This window comes from Anarrhichthys ocellatus, unplaced genomic scaffold, assembly GCF_004355925.1.
Source record: "Anarrhichthys ocellatus isolate YVR2014 unplaced genomic scaffold, GSC_Weel_1.0 scaffold7, whole genome shotgun sequence".
NCBI classification, from domain to species: Eukaryota; Metazoa; Chordata; class Actinopteri; order Perciformes; family Anarhichadidae; genus Anarrhichthys; species Anarrhichthys ocellatus.
Genome location: NW_022280037.1, coordinates 11,339,666 through 11,356,178, shown reverse-complemented (window position 1 = coordinate 11,356,178; position 16,513 = coordinate 11,339,666). Strand labels below are relative to the sequence as shown.

At 42.1% G+C, this 16,513-nt stretch overlaps 2 protein-coding genes across 2 annotated transcripts in view; both read left to right on the top strand.

The window, feature by feature from the left end:
* The first annotated feature begins 60 nt into the window (after nucleotides 1-60).
* rab32b (RAB32b, member RAS oncogene family) lies at nucleotides 61-2,590 on the top strand. The gene is made up of 3 exons (XM_031847424.1): nucleotides 61-490; nucleotides 1,358-1,635; nucleotides 1,955-2,590. The coding sequence occupies exons 1-3, from the start codon at nucleotides 259-261 to the stop codon at nucleotides 2,117-2,119; spliced, it is 675 nt and encodes a 224-aa protein (XP_031703284.1). The 5' UTR covers nucleotides 61-258; the 3' UTR covers nucleotides 2,120-2,590.
* A 4,601-nt stretch (nucleotides 2,591-7,191) lies between these two features.
* The window catches only part of stxbp5b (syntaxin binding protein 5b (tomosyn)), a 24,371-nt gene continuing 15,049 nt past the window's right edge, over nucleotides 7,192-16,513 (top strand). Inside the window, exons 1-5 of the mRNA XM_031847212.1 lie at nucleotides 7,192-7,713; nucleotides 8,963-9,060; nucleotides 12,832-12,913; nucleotides 13,814-13,914; nucleotides 14,924-15,058. Of these exons, the coding sequence (XP_031703072.1) occupies nucleotides 7,567-7,713; nucleotides 8,963-9,060; nucleotides 12,832-12,913; nucleotides 13,814-13,914; nucleotides 14,924-15,058 (563 nt within the window). The 5' untranslated portion in view covers nucleotides 7,192-7,566. The remainder of the gene's footprint in view (nucleotides 7,714-8,962; nucleotides 9,061-12,831; nucleotides 12,914-13,813; nucleotides 13,915-14,923; nucleotides 15,059-16,513) is intronic.

Genomic DNA, 16,513 nt, shown 5'->3' with positions numbered 1-16,513 from the left:
GGTGAAACATCAGCTGGGCTTATGTGGGCTTGGCCTTGCCTACTGCAATAACTTTTTTGATCAAAGGTCAAAGATATATGGCTTTGGTTTGAAGAAGGAATTTCAATAAGTAATCGTATGAGGAACAGGTTGAGACATCGGCACTAAATGCAGATTGTTTAAAGCCTTTGCAGTCTATGGGCTAATGTTTGTGAAGTTGAATGTGAAGCAGACCAAGTTTTACGATGGTTTAGGAAACAGAATACTTTGGCTGTCTCCATGCAGGTCGAGCACAACATGGCAGGATGTTCAGCAGCATTTTGTACGGACAAGCTGTTTAAAGTTTTAGTCATTGGGGATGTAGGCGTTGGGAAGAGCAGCGTTATCTTGCGTTATGTTAACAAACGCTTTCATGAAACATACAAAGCATCTATTGGAGTTGACTTTGCTCTGAAGACTATTGAATGGGATGCCAAGACTGTGGTGAGAGTGCAGTTTTGGGATATTGGAGGTGAGTGTGTCAATATTCTAAAGTATGTTACAGATGTTTGACCTGTAAAGCTAAAATGTAGCATAATAATAGACCTGATGACAATGACCGAACCCTAGAAATGTGCAATTTCTGTGAAAACAATTTTTAAATCTGCAGTAACTAAAGCTAAAAACAAAGATACCTGCACTCGGGCTAATGCTAACTAGCTAATGAGGGCAGAAGCAACTGCCGTCACAGCTTTTGACTGTTGGAATACATGAGAGTTGGTGGTTACTTAAAATCCCATATTTAAAACTACTAATTTGTGAATTAATGTTTTGTATTAATTTCAATAATAGTGGTTGTAGAGTGACAGCTGAGAGAGATATTTAATCCTTAAAATCTAATGTAAATTACAACAAAATAAATCTTCACCGTTTAGGATCTTGTTTAAAAAAACTATTCAGAATAGATAAATCATATGAACACATTTTGTTGGTAAATAATACCCAATAAAGACATTAAATACATAAACAACAACTGCCAGCCCGCCTATATTATTGTCTAAATGACCTTCACAAGTCCAGTATAGTTCCAGTCTGCAGAATTACGGTTTTTACGCAATGTTTCCTCAAATCTAAAATGATTGTCGTTCGTCACTTACTTTTTAATTGTAAGGTTTAGGCTACAGTCCAATTGTATATGATAATTAAAATCACACATGATAAATAAGCAGTAGGATTACCCACTGTGTACCTGGGCCAACTAAAAATAACAAAAACATCAAGCCTTTTGCCAAATAAGTCTATCTGTGAAAGATGAATTCATCTTTGCTCTTGGAGTCAGAATTGAGCACAAGCTGTGGTGAAGCATAAATCACACTGATTTATTTCCTCTTCCCTCAAGGCCAGGAGAGGTTTAGGAAGATGTCCAGAGTGTACTACAAAGGGGCAATGGGAGCAGTAGTGGTCTTTGACATTACAAACAGCTCCACCTTGGAGGCCGCCTCAGAGTGGAAGCGGGACCTGGATAGCAAAGTCTGTCTCGACAGCGGACGTCCAGTCCCTGCCGTCCTGCTGGCCAACAAATGTGACATGACAGGGAGGGACAGAGACTTGGTGTCCTCTCTGGAGAGCTTCTGTAAAGACAACTGCTTCATGGGCTGGTTTGAGAGCTCTGCAAAGGTGTGTGCTGTATTTCAGTTATTATGGGAGAAGATAATGCGCCTAAAATGGCAGTAAGGGACACGAGCCATTTCTCAAAGCCATTATTGGCATTCGAGTAAAGCTACTTTGCCTCACAATTACAATTGCATGAAGTTACAGTACACTGTATGTGTGAAATTAACTTTAACACTGCAGCTATATAGCCTGCTCATAAAACATGTTCAAATATTAACACGCAGGAACAACTTGCAGCCATGGTTCGAACAGCGAGCCAAACACTTAACTCAACGGATGCATACACAATGTTCTAAATCATATTCCCCCTCACCATTTACAGGACAATATAAATATTGATGAGGCAGGTGCCTTCCTTGTCAAACAAATGATGCTCTGCGACACCGGCCTGTTCAGTGAAGAGCACCGCTGGGACGGGATCAAAGTGAGCCAGGATCCCGGAGACAGTCAGAGCCAGTCATTGTGCTGCTGGAGACCACGGCTCTGAGGCAGCGAGCCAAACAACGGCAGCTACTGGATTAAACGCTCTAACAGGACCTGTTTTTGATACCAAGTCATGAATCCACATAGAAGCTACTTCTGCCTGTGTTCATATAGTCGGTAACTTTAAATGCATATCTGTGCCCTGCCAGGTTTCTCAATAATGTGTGCAGTGTGTGGGCTGCCTCATAAACACCTCTGTGGAGACAATTGAGCTCATTTCTCTGATAATCCACTGATACAGTCAGGCTAATAAAGAGATCAGCATGACACACAATCCTGCTGGGAGAAGTCTGTGACACTCATCGAGCAACCCAGACTTGGTGATGATTGACCTACTTTAATGAGTGGCCAGAAACTGTGAAATGGTCACAACTGCCATTTTCCCAAACGACAAACACAACAAGAGAGGGAGAGAAAATGTCTTAAAACATGTTTGAAGCTGTTTGAAGCTGTTACACATTCCTCCTTAATAAATGTCAACCTATTCAATCTCAGCTCCGAGTGTTACTTGTCTGTTATGCAACCCATGCGTGTAATTATCTGTTAATCACTTCACAGTGAGATGAGCTAAGACCCATGCATCAGCATCGCAGCTTGATATGGCCAGTAGCGAAGAGCCATCAGCATGACCTGATTTTGGTGAAGGGAGGAAATATGCTACGTACCGCCCAGAGAGCTGGAGGGAGCAGAGCACTTATGCTCAATCGTAGCTCGACAACAAATTGTTATTTGTTTTTTCTATAATAGGAAGCCAAGCATGACATGACCACATTTTCAGATTGATGTTTTTGTAAGTTAAAGATTTGTTGAGGCAGAGAGAAACAGCAAACATAAGACATTCTCAGATGGAGCATCAGGCACTTACAGCAATGACTCCTGGTGATGATTTTATATAAAATGATTTTATAGTATATTTCGAAATACCGAGGTGGAAAAACTGAGCTCCTTAATCATGCTCCTCCCAAATTTAAATATTTGCATTTCAAGAGGGTTGTCTGAACAATAGTTTTAAAACCATATCAGTGGGCAGTAGCATAAATTATCTGTCAAGCAGTAATTAGGTTGACTGTTACAATGAACAACAATGTGAAAATACAGAGGAGTATAAAATGATCACCCAAAATATGATAATGAATGCTGTCAGTGTTTGATTTAAGTGTTAAATGCAGAGTCACTGCTGTTCTCTCTAATCCTCTGTATTCACTGCCTGTCCCTTTCTCTGTGACTCCTCACTTCTCTCTCCTATCATCCTGTATTAACAATCATTTACTTATGTACACCTTCTTAATTTCATGTTGTATTTGAGTTTGCAAAATATAAAGATAAATGTGTCTTGAACAGTACAGAAATGTAAACTAAATGTGTGTTTTACAGTAATATATTCATACAACAATACTATATTATTACACTATAATCATGCTTGGTGTTTGTTGTTAAATTGAGCGGATACCTAGAACCTAGGTACCCAGAACATATACATTTCATATACATTCAGGCGTTTCATTTATTGTTTGTCTCGGTGAAGTACGTAAACACATGAAGACTAAATAAGGGTGAAAGTTAAAGCTGTTTAATGTTGCGCAACCACACAGAAGCTCTTGGTGATGTTTGTCTGGAGATGAATGGCATTGAACTACATAAGTAGTCCATTCAAAAAACTAGTATCTGAATCACGCTTTGCATGGATTCAGCTGCCTGTCAGGTTTCCTCAAGTTGTTTCATTTCATTTCGCAGTAACGACATCATCATCCACATCACGTCGCTGCCCAAACTCTCTCTCACACACACACACACACACACACACACACGGTCACATGACGACGAGCAGATGAGCAAATCAGTAATCTTGCAGTTGCACAATATATCTCTGTCCACATACATTTGGTAAGGCAGTGAACTATTCGCCACAGTACAGTGACTTGACCCTGAAGAGTGGAGTGGGCTCAGTTTTTTTTCCCACCAGTTCATTCGTCTTGTCTTTAATCCTGTTTCTCAGCAGAGGCTTTTGAAGTTGTTGTACTTCAATGAAGCAACATCCCTTCAATGTTTAAGTGGATCGATTGCAAAGGGAATTAATTCCCTCTTTGTGAGTCAGTGTTTACTAAATCTTCATTCTGAAACAAGTGGATGCTTTTAATGCAATTATTTCAGTTGATATATTATAAGTCAGTGATATGATTAAGGGCATTGTCTTGCAAAAGATATTTGGGGAGAGTGGGACCTTTGTGCTCACCGGGGTTATTTTTGCACACCAATCTGTTCTTTGCTGTCCTGTAGCTTTACTTTTCAGTGTCCTTGCTGTGCATCTAGGGATCTGTTCCACATCCTGCTGCTGGGTACCCAAACACAGTAGCTTTTGTCCAAATCCAGGCTGCCCAGGTATGTCATGTGCATGTTTTTATTTAACCTTGCAATAGTCTACGTTTAAAAAACCCGTAATGCTGTGTTACAGCAGCATTTATTTGCTGATCAAGTGTGTTACAGCATAAAAGCCAGGAAGGAAGTTTACCTTGTGTGGCAATTGTGCTCGAGGAGAAGTGAGTTAAGAAGTTAGACAAAACTGCTAATTATGGATTTATGTCCCAGATACCGGAGACCTAAATTCAGGAGTCAAACAGGGATGATGGCCCCAATACTTTTTCACATCGGACACAAAAGCTCGACCTCTTAACTTGTTGTTTATGAATATGACAGTCTGAATGGGAGTCACACTCACTGCATCAGATCCCATTACGTGTGCATTATTGATATTGCCCTATTTTATCTTGCCCTCCAGTGAGCATTTTCGCTGGCAGCTTCCTTCATATATTCATGATTGCATGACAATTTCACTTTAGTCAAACTTGTGAATAGGTTGATGAAGTGTATGTATCCCTGCTGTGCCTCCGTCAGCCTCTTATTGTGTCTTGACTGACCTATTTTATGATGGCCTATGTTAATTAAGATTCACTGTCAGTGGAAAGCAGACTGCTTTTTCAATGCACAGATATTCTGTATGTTAAACGGACCTCTTGCAGGGAAATGACAAATGATTAGTGTGTGCAAAATGCCAGAATGTGAATGAAACTATCCGTTGAAACCAGATCAAATCCTGTACCAATCACGGGCAGAAATCCATATGTTGCTGTCCATGGTGCTGAATGTTCAGTATAAGAAGAGCACTCCACCAAAGCAAATAAATAGTCAGATTACATGATGGTAGAATGTTAGTAGACTCCGCCATCTAGTGTACAAAACATGCATGTGCAAGACAAGTGTTAAAGTGCTTCAGAAAAGCTTTATGGTGCAACTGTTTGAAGACATTTACAACAGGAAATCCTCCAATATGTGTATTAGCAGTGGTGGAAGAAGAGGACACAGACCGCTTTCTACTTGTCGGTTTGTATCTGGCCCGAGAACAGTCCAATATCTGAACAAGATTTTAAAAATGTACCATGTGAAATTTACATCAAATTGTATATTACAAATTTCAGGATGTTAAATTCCTCCAATTCCCTGAAACAATATTAAGGATATGAGCTTGGTGTACTGGAAGCTGAGGCTTTGGAACTTAAAAGTAACTACAAGATGCATGTAAAAAAACCAGTTTAGATCAGTCAGTTTCATGACTATAAACACGTCCTTATACCGTTTAGGCCTACAGCAACATGTTAACTGATGCAGAATACAGTACAAATAATGCGATCGGTTTATAAAGAGGAAAGAGTTTTATAAATCCACCAAAACATTTTACAGAAAGAATTTAAGGATTTTGTTTGTTTATTTGTTTCTTAAAATCTTCAATCTATGTGGCGCAAAAACTCTCATGTGATTTAATGTAAATGACATGTTGTTTACTTCATTATAAAACACTTTTGGGAATAACCACGTTACATCTCTTCCATATGCCTGTTTCAGATGTTTCATTGAACGAGTGCTTCCTGACAATGTGTCATCTAAATTCAGTAAAAAAAAAAACATGGGTCTCTTAAACGACAGATCATGAAGGTGATCATTTAAACAGGTTTTCTGGTGTTCATCAAACCAGATTTTCTAGTTTTCTAATTCTCCGAGGAGGTAAACTAACCTGGTTCTTCCTCCTTGGGGAACAAGAGGAAGTAGCCTATATTCCATGCACACACAATAGATAGGATCGTTAATTGGCACCTTTACCGCTTACAAAAGGATATCAAATGTCCGTGGGAAAGATCTTCATTGAAGAGGATTATGCACATGAAGACGTAAATGCAATTTTAGTGCTTCCAAACAACAACTTAGCCATGTTTGTATAACCGCCCCTACATTATGATTTGATAGTGTTTACACGTTAAGGCTCAGAAAGCTGTCACAAGGTTCAGCTTCTCTTTCTTTCTCAGCCCAAAGGCATTCATGTTGTTTAGGACCCCTCAGCCAGCAGGGGGCCACAAAACACACTGAAAATGTGAATTTTAGCTTCCCTAATTCAAATGTTTATCAAATGGATTTTGCTACAGTATTCATAGTAACAACATGTTGTTGTTTGTAGTAAAAGATTTGAGGACATTTGGTTGCTAAAACAAAAAAAAGTATAATATGACATGGTTATATTACTACGAAAATGACACAATGTACATTATTAATTATATTTATTTATTAGTAGGCTACAGCCACAGTTTTGTTTTTTGTTAGCAATGAGATGTAGGCAGGATGAATTAGGCCTATACATCAAAATAAACAAATGCAACTGTAAAATAACTTGTTTTACCCCACACAACAGAATAAACATTATTTATTGTGCATGCATTGTAAAGGGTCAATATTGCATAACTTTGTAAATTTAATCTTATAATCTGTTAGGTGTATTTTGTAACATCGGCCTCTTGGGACTACAGATGGATAATAGCCTCTTGGCTTTAACTCTGGCGCATTTACAGCAATGCTTTTATTAATGTGCACTGTCCCTTATCAAATAAACCAATAACAAAAAAATAAAAACAGCGTTTCAAAACACAGACTACAACTTCTGGTTTAAAAAGGTTTCCTATCGAGGTCACAGAATGTGACAGGTCACAGAAAACAGTGTAACACCAGCTCCAGCATCCGGGTGACAGCAGAGCGCAGACTCAATCCCCGCTGCAGCTCACTGCGTTTCCGTAGCCGTAGTTTGTGAGCCCTGACCGGGGAAACAGCTCACGGAAACGATTGATCCCGATCGAATAACGCGGAAAAAAGCTGGCGACATAAATGGCGGATTGACACTGATGTCGGAAAGGACTCGCTGAATCAATGCTCGTGACTCGCGTGCTTTTGGGAGAGTGCGCTGGTAGCAACACCCTCCGTAACATGTGAGATGTATACAGAAAGATATTGACTGTGCGTAATATCGGCTAACTAGCTAGCAGCTCCTCATCCCCCCCACACACTTCTCTATCCAATTCATGGTAGCGAGCTTGATCTGTTTTCTCAACCGTCTCGCGTCGGTACCGGAGCAAAATGAAGAAGTTTAACATTAGAAAGGTGCTGGACGGCTTGACAGCGGCTTCTTCTTCTTCCTCCTCCGCAACTGCCCAGTCGGGTACTCTTAGGGAAAACGACGCTATCCAGGAGACTCTCCAGTCGGACCATTTCCAGCTTTGCAAGGTGGGTTTCTCTCTAACATATTAAAGTACAAGTGAAAACCCCGAGGGAGTCATTAACAAGGAATTCATCTTAACCATTGCCTGCCTTGCTCGGCCGTGTCCCACGGTTGCATGTACCCAGGATGTCTCTCAGCACCATGGCTGTTTGCATTGCACTGAATCGTCGCCTCAAGTCACTTTAAGTTAGCTATAGCTAACCTGATTAGCTCTCTGCAGTTTGTTAGTTAAAGAATACGTGCACATTTCTTTTAATATACACTCTCGTGCACTGGTGTACTCTCTGCAGTAATAACTGCTGTCCCCTCTGGCTGTGCAGAGATCCCCCCCCCCCCTCATAAGATGATTAAGAGATGGAGGACACAATCCACACTGTCCTGTGTACAATGCATTTAATTCAGCTCAGTCCGAGTGTGTCAAGTTAATTAAATGCATTCAATTTGAGTCTTTTTTGCACATTTCCTCTGTGTGTTCTCGGACAGTGGAGCTAAAAAGACAGTAACTTTGGCAGATACCTGTCTGTTCGCTCAGCTAAAGTCTGCACAGGGCTGCTAATTTGTCCTCAAATGCAAGACTTTAAAAAAAAATAGGAAACCTATGCTTTAAATCCCAGCCTCTCTGGTCAACACACACACAATTTGACATAAAACTGATCTACTAATCTAAGCCCGATAGGTCTGGTTGGAAAGGTTTGTACCTGCGTTAGATAAATGTGCCGAGCAGCTTGGAGCGCCGGCCCACCAGCTCCTGCCCCAGCTGGGAGCAGAACAGGTCAGGTCCCCGGGGTTAACCTGTTACATAACACTGCTGCAAGCCGCACAGAGCTTATGGATGTGACGGGCAAGGTTTTTCCAACCCCGAAACAATTGAGTTATAGATGCTTGATGATGATATCATCTTGGTGGCTGGGGGACTGCAAGATCCTGGCAATGAAGTGCACTCCGAGGCTGAAAATGTGAGCCGTGGGACGGATAAAATGAATTTATTACTGATGTTTTACTGGATTGAGCTTGCACACACGTCAAGCAGACATCAGGAAAAAAATATTCCAGTCCCCGTTTGCACTAATGTTTATGCTTTATCTAATTTATTTTGATAATGAGAGTCATTTTCCACATTGATGGATTACATTTCTAGGAGATTATGATGATGGTTTTTTTTTTCTTCTTTCTCCAGTGAAGCCAGCTTGACTGTGTAGCAGATGATTGATTAGCTGACTGGAGGTCTAATATAAATTCTGCTCTTTCCTGCAGACTGTGCGTCATGGCTTCCCATATCAACCATCCTCGATGGCTTTTGACCCCGTGCAGAAAATCTTGGCCGTCGGGACCCAGACCGGAGCTTTGAGGCTGTATCCTTTCTTTTTATTTTCCATCACGGGAAAATGAAAATGACAAGACAAGGAAAGTAAAGCTTGGATGATTTCAGCGATTTTTCAACATTCTCCACTCCCTCGTGTACACACACACACACACACACACACACACACACACACACACTCTCTCTCTCTCTCGTACAAACATAACACACACACACCAGAGCCATGTCTTAACTTCCTGTCATCCTTTCAGCAAATGTCATGCGATCAAGTCGCCTTTCAACATTCCACAAAGTCTGGGGAATTTAAACTGGAAGTGACCTGTCTTTGCCTCCTGTCATCCAACACAACAAAAATAAAAATCCGAGCAGCACAAAGAGGAGGAGCAGGGCCTTGGAGGTAGACATTAGCTCGGATGTGTTTCTGTGCAGCCAGCAGCCTCCTTCTCCTGGAGCACCCAGGCTCATTAGTGGCATCTCTGCAGTAGCATGAGCAGCTCCTCTGCCATATGCCGAGGAGCCAGCCTCATCAACTGTGCTGCCCAGTCTGTGCCAGAATGCCACTTCATATGTGCTGTAAACATCACTGGACTCACACACACACACACAATCAAGCTGCTACAGTGCCGTATGACCCCCTCGGGCAGTTGGGAGTCCGTTTTGTGTTTGTATTCAAGGATAAAAATGTTTTTTACAGCTAACCAAGCAACTTCCATGAGTCGCATCAACCAAAAATAACTCTCCTGGATTACAGACTAGTCAACACTGCATGTGAAAAGTCTGGTCATATCCATGTTACGCTGCTTACACCATGTCTTCAGGGTTGGCCTACTTGTGTGTAAACACAGGGTTTCCCTGCGCGCTGGTATCTTGCATGGGAGGCCCATCTGCTTTATTTTGGGTTTTCATTAGAAGTGGCTCCATCCTCGTCTTTATCCACTCTCCAGATTAAGAGAGCGTCGTGTTTACAGGGTAACTCCCGGAGAACACGCACTGCTTCCATGTTGTCCTAATGTGCAAGGTGGGATTACTGATGGGATTACAGTCATTCAGGCAATAGGTCCATTTATCAAAAGACAGGCTGTATTGATCCGCCTCATAGCCCCCGGCGTTTGGAAACGCTGCCACAGCTCAGCAGACATAAGCTCAATGAGGTGTCTACAAGCAATAAATGTCTGCTTTTACAAGATCTGTCTCTACTACAGTGTTTTAATCAGTGTGCTACTGTAGTCAGTCCCCTGCTCCCTCTAATATATGTGCTCTTATATTTTGTGTCTGTTGTCGGAGCCAAAGCAAAACAGCAATTAGTATTTATTTGACCTACATGGGGATTGGAGTCCAGTGGTGGCAGGAAATGTTTTGAAATGTTAGAACTGAAAAGGGGAAAGTTTAAGGTTGTGCAATATGGGTCACATTGCATTTGAGCTTATTAAGCTCTTGCAGCTGACGGGTCATGTGAAAAGTCAGAAGTTTGTTTTCCATTGCAGAAACACACCACTGGCCTGTAGCTTCCTCTTCCTTTGGCTTCAGCGAGACTTCAAGAATGGCTGCAGAAAGCAGCCGCTCTTCTTTTCATGATTAAGATAACTTCCTGTCGCGATGACTATGATATGACTATCAGTTGACTAAAGCTGCTGATGCTGAAATGCTGGGGTTACCCATGTTGGTTTACCACATGGGGGAAGTGTTGATGTTGAAAGAGGGGGGGGGGACTTCAGCGTGTGATGTCTTAAACTCACAGGTACAAGGTTGAGAGAGCAACATGTTCAATATCTATTTCTGAAATGTCAAAGTTGGATTTTCTCTAATGTAAAGAAGTAAATAGACAGTAAATAGTAATACAAATGGGTAATAAATAATGCATGTGACACATGGAATGTATTGCAGTTTGATTATTCTGCAGATTAATTTCTAGATTAATCGTTTGATATGAAATATTCAACAAAAAGAAGAAAAATGCCCAATCCAATTTCCACAAGTTGACGTTGACCAGTAGACATTGCTTGTCTCGTCCAACCAACAATCCAAAACCCAAAGATATGGAGTTAACTATCAGTTTCAGCTCTAAAGGAATCATTTATAAAATTGCAAATCAGTTGAATCATCACATGACCAAACGATGACAGGAATTATTATTTGAACATGTGTTGCTCACAGCGAGATATTTAGTGACACGCGGAGCCCCAGTTGACTAGTGTGACTCAGCTTCCTCTGCTCGCACAGTCCTAGAAGCACATGCTCTACTCCTGACATAAAGTCACGAGTAGTGTAGTGTAAAACCGCCTCAGTTGACAGATAGTTTGTATTTGTGGCCCACATGATCCTCGTAAAGGTTTTGATCATGAAGCGTAAAAGGAAGCACCAACAGAATGCTCCACTTGCCCACCACAGTGATAACATCTTAGTCATTTCCTGCTAGCCTAGAAAGTAGCGTGGCTCAGCAGCACCATTAACCTACATCCTACATCAGAATCAGGTCACACTGTAGACGCCTTTACATTCACATACACCGATGAGTTAACGCACACAGAAAAATGGACAAAAACAGCTCCTTTGCGTTCACAGTTATAAGGCTGTTGGAAGTGATTCTACTCGATGCCAGCAGTATGAATACACTACAGCGTTGCATATTGACATTTCTCCTCTTCAGACTGTTGCTCTGTTCTCATTTATGCATGACCACAGGCTATGAAACTGACTTAATGACTCTCCCCCTCCGTTGTGGACCCGTGGAGCCGTGATGTCCATTAATAATTCTGACAAATGTTGTACAGAACTTGCGGGGCCAGGAGCTAAAAGTGGACGGAAAGGTCACGGGTCAATGTGAGTTCAGTTGCCAACAGCCTCCGACTGGCGCCGGCTTACAGTCTGAAAGTCTGTGTCCGCCTCTGTCCTTCTGCAGAAAGTGATGCCCACTGTTGAGAGCATGTCCTGAAACAGCCTCCTTGCAACCCCGCCTTAGTTTGTTTAAGGCACTGAGGGATTGTTTGATCGCACTCGGTTAATCCTGTTCACACACATTACGCCGTGTCAGCTGGAAAGGGACTCAGATAGTGAGCACAACCGGGTCCGTCTTTGGAGCATCTCTCCGGCATGATCGCATTAGGAGTGCGAGAGACAGTGCACCCTTTTGTCTTCTTTTAGGCCATTTCGTGTGCGTCGAGAGATTCTCTCTGTGATTAGATCTCGCGCTGCTTCCTTCTTCTTTTGTGCTCGTGTGCATGACTGGTGCAGATACTGCGTGGCTGAGAAAGTGATTACAGGCTGGTGGAAATAGACAAGCTTCTCCTCATTGTGCTCCTCATTGCTGGGCTGTGTGGTGAAAGTATTCGGAGGGTTTTTTGCAGGATACATTACCGTCCTTGTGGCTACACTCTCCTTTTTGCCACGCATGCAATCATTGGGGTTTCCTCTTTTAGCTCACACACACAGTTCAAATTGAGTCCCGACATCTACTCTTGCCTGGATTGCTTCCCCAGCTGTTTTTGAACGGACAGATTTAGCAGGCAGGGATTCTCCGACATGAACGTAACAGTCCCATAGAGAGCGGTGGGAGTTAAGTTTATCATGCTGTCGTCATAATGGCTGACGCATGTGCATAAATAAGGCAGACGGGGCCCACGGACTTTTATTTATAACTCGCTATTTTGAGGTTTTTATACTAAAAACACCTCCAGTAGGCTGGAAATGATTTAGTAAATGATCTGTAAGTATTTATTCAAACACACATTGTTCAGTTTTACAGGTTTTTCAATCACTTTCCGGCATCAACTGTCATGTTTTCCTTGACTGAGCTGACTTTTAGCTTTGGCCGGGCGGGTGTGGAGTGCTACTGTCAGCATGAGAGCGGTGCGGCTGTCATCCAGCTCCAGTTCCTGGTCAACGAGGTCTGTTGTCATTCCCTGTTCCTTGTTTCCTTGTTTGCTTTTCTCTCCACCTTCTCCTCCTCACTCCTCCACTACAAGTCTGTCTGCTGTCACGTTTCTGTCTATCCTTGTTCTTAGTGGGCAGGCACCACAGACACTGGTGCTTATCCAATGTTTGCAGGCCATTAATGACCTGTAGTGTGAACTGTGCTTCCAATGAACACATTGATTAAACAGGAATATTAGCTTTGTGACCTGCATGCCTATATAATGCCGGCATAGTTGTGTGCTCGTGATACAACCACATAAAACAGGAAGCACTCAACCACAATGATGTTTTGTACCTTTGGGACAGATCATAAAAAGATATAGTTTTGCATATCATTCACATGCGGATGATATTCAACTCCGTCTTTCCTTCAAACCCAGTGAGGCTTTCAAGTTATCTCGGCTCCTAGACTGTCTCAATGCCATTAGGGACTGGATGGCAGACAAGTGTTTCCAGCTCAATGCTAATAAGACGGAGGTTCTGGTTAGAGTGTTGGTCCGCTCTCCTCTGCTGTCCACTTCAACCTGTGTAAATCCAGGGGTAATATTTGACCAATCCTTGTCGTTTGACCTTTCATGTTAAGCAGCTGTCAAGATCTTGTTTTATCCACCCAAGAAATATTAAATTAATGGAGAACTATAGTATCAACAGCTGAACTAGAGACGATCATACATGCATTTATCTCTTCTCGCATTGATCATTGTAACGCACTTTTCTCCTCACTCAGTGTATCTGCTCTTAACCGTTTGCAGCCAATCCAGAATCCTGCTGCCAGATTACTCACTAGGATGAATAAATAAAATATAAATATGCTTTTCTTACTTATTTACTTCTGACAACCCCCCCCCCCTTGTTTGTGACCCTGCACACAGGGGGCGCTGGTGAGTGCCTTAGCTGATGACAGCATCCACATGTGGAACCTGAGGCAAAAAATCCCTGCAATCCTGCATTCCCTCAAGTTCAGCAGGGAGAGGTACAGTAACTTCTCTCTGCTTCTCCGTTTGCAGTGACGCTGTCACTCACTCGCAAAGTGAGTTCACGAGGTCGAGTTCAAATTTTAGCGCCTTCTAGCCAATGAGAATGTAGAATACATTACTGGGAACTTTATCTATGCATGGGGAAAATGTTCTACTCGTCTATCCATCGACCATCATTTTCAGGCCATTTTCTTTCTACGGTTTATGATAAAAAAACTACCACATTTCATTTATGTAACATTTATCTACCCAAAATCAATGCTTGCAATAGGGACTTAAAGAAATAAGAAGAATACAGTCAAAATAAGAAACATGAACAAAAAAGGGTATATAAATGCCTGTATACAGACTAATAAACGGCAATATAAATGAATATAAAACTACTGTATGCGTCCAGCATCACACTGCACACAAAGTTAGCTTCTAGCTGCCGCTTTGTCAGGAGTTGGTTGAGACCCAAAGAGAGCTAAAATGACTTAAACTCATCAGGTGGCTCTAAATATGACCTAAATTGAATAATTACGTTGCTTGTCATTCGCCATAACAACATTGTAAGCTGATGTAATATGTGTGTTTTTTATTGCCACCATGTGGTTGACAAAATCAATCAATGTAGCTTCATTTGACTATTTAAGAACACATTTGTCATCCCTGTTTAGTAAAAAACAAATCCTGTGAAATACCTCCCGAGAGATCACATTATCAATACAAACAGTCAAACGCACTAATCAGTTAACGTCAGCCGGGTTCCTTTGACACTGTAAATGTGGTGCGTGACTGAATGTTTCTCTTCCTAGCGGTTGAGAAAAGACGGCAGTGTTTACTCTGCTATTCCTCCCCACCGATCTATATATAGTCCGGCTTCATTAGTGTGACACAGAGCAAGGCCTTTGTAATTAAATCTTAAGTCACTCGCTACTCCTTCCAGTTGCAGCAGCATGATTAGGGACTAGAGTCATGAGATAATCAAAAGCCTGGTTGTGACTGATCCTGATCTCCTTACAGAATCACATACTGCCACCTGCCCTTCCAGAGCAAATGGCTTTACATCGGCACAGAAAGAGGAAACATCCACATTGTCAACGTGGAGTCCTTCACTCTCTCAGGCTACGTCATCATGTGGAACAAAGCCATCGAACTGTGAGTCTGTATTGCACAACTGTCTTGTTTTTCCCTCCCTCGCTTTCTGCCCATTTGCATATCTTCTCGGTCCACTGATGTGAGTTTGACACTTGACCAGGAAACTCTGAAATGCAAAAGGAATGCTTGCAGATACAGTGTGTCCTGTTGGCGGAGAAAGCCGCAGCTCCGATCAGTGCGAGGGCGGAACGGAGACGTGGTGATTGTGCCATGCCAGAAGTTTGACTGGACTTCTGGAGGTGTTTGCTGCCCGATTTAACGAAACATCTGCGATAGGAAGTGCCCACTTGATAACCCCAGTGGCCTATACTGTGTCACCCACTCCCCCGTGTAAACACCCACTTTGAAGATCACAAGGAATTCTACATCACATCCTGTGCGTCGGTAAATGTTTCCTGCATGGTCCAGATGTAACTCGGCAGGAGGTAGAATTTGATTTCGGTGGATAAAACCTGCGTCACCCAACACACAGTAAGGCGTACTCATTTTAGTGCCCGATTCTGTGCACGAAATAGCACTGAAAATGAAAAGAAAGTTGCTCTTTCTAGGTAATTTTTGTAGCTCACCCACCAGTGGGCTAAGAAAATTAATTTGAGACAGTGACTGGCAGCTAAAATTGGAAGTAGAATATAAAGGTGTGTGCGTTAGGCTGCTCGTGAAATCTGATAAATTGGTGCTCTGACTCCTAAAACGGCAAAGTGTGCCATCAGCTCAGAGAAAAGTCTCAGAAACAGACGGCGGAGACGGGAAATGATTTTTGTCTGTGTGACTGTGAAAATGATTTTAGGAAAACATCTGTTGGCTGTAGTGTGAACGTCAAAACATAACATTTAATCATTTCCTTGTAGAAAAGTTGTCCGATCTCTGGTAGCCATGTCTTTTCAACGCACCATAGACAGCCTGTGTTCTTAATCACACATGTATTCTGCTCATCATATCTTAAAACGGTCCTTTACATCAACGGTGTGTCGTACGGTGATTACAGACCGGACTTCATATTCCAGTCCATCCCTTCCTTTTATTCACCGCCACATCTCTTGACTGTATCGACTCATCAGCAGCAGCAGCAGCAGCAATGAGATCATTAGCCGCTGGAGCCAGACCACATTCAGAGGCAGAGACACTTTCTTTAGGCCTCCACTCCCCCCTTGCTCTGTTGCCACGGTGATGCTGTCTCCACACACTATAATCTCTCAGAGACCCTCATGTGACCCTCTCTCTCTCCCTCGTATGTCACGTCTCTCCCTCTCTGGTGCACTGATGCACATTTTCATTGTATATTCTCGCTTATTTCAAAGATTCTGGCTTTTATTCTTTTGTTCCCTTTTGCATTTCTTCTCTAATTGCCTCTATACGTCTCTCCCTCTAAAAGCTATATTATGTCACTATCTATCTATCTATCTATCTATCTATCTATCTATCTATCTATCTATCTATCTATCTATCTATCTATCT

What these genes read in the sequence shown, in the direction of transcription:
- rab32b (XM_031847424.1), top strand. Translation starts at nt 259, where the DNA reads ATGCAGGTCGAGCACAACATGGCAGGATGTTCAGCAGCATTTTGTACG. An exon ending in GCAGTTTTGGGATATTGGAG is followed by an intron (nt 491 to 1,357) that starts GTGAGTGTGTCA and finishes TCTTCCCTCAAG; the next exon opens with GCCAGGAGAGGTTTAGGAAG. An exon ending in GGTTTGAGAGCTCTGCAAAG is followed by an intron (nt 1,636 to 1,954) that starts GTGTGTGCTGTA and finishes CACCATTTACAG; the next exon opens with GACAATATAAATATTGATGA.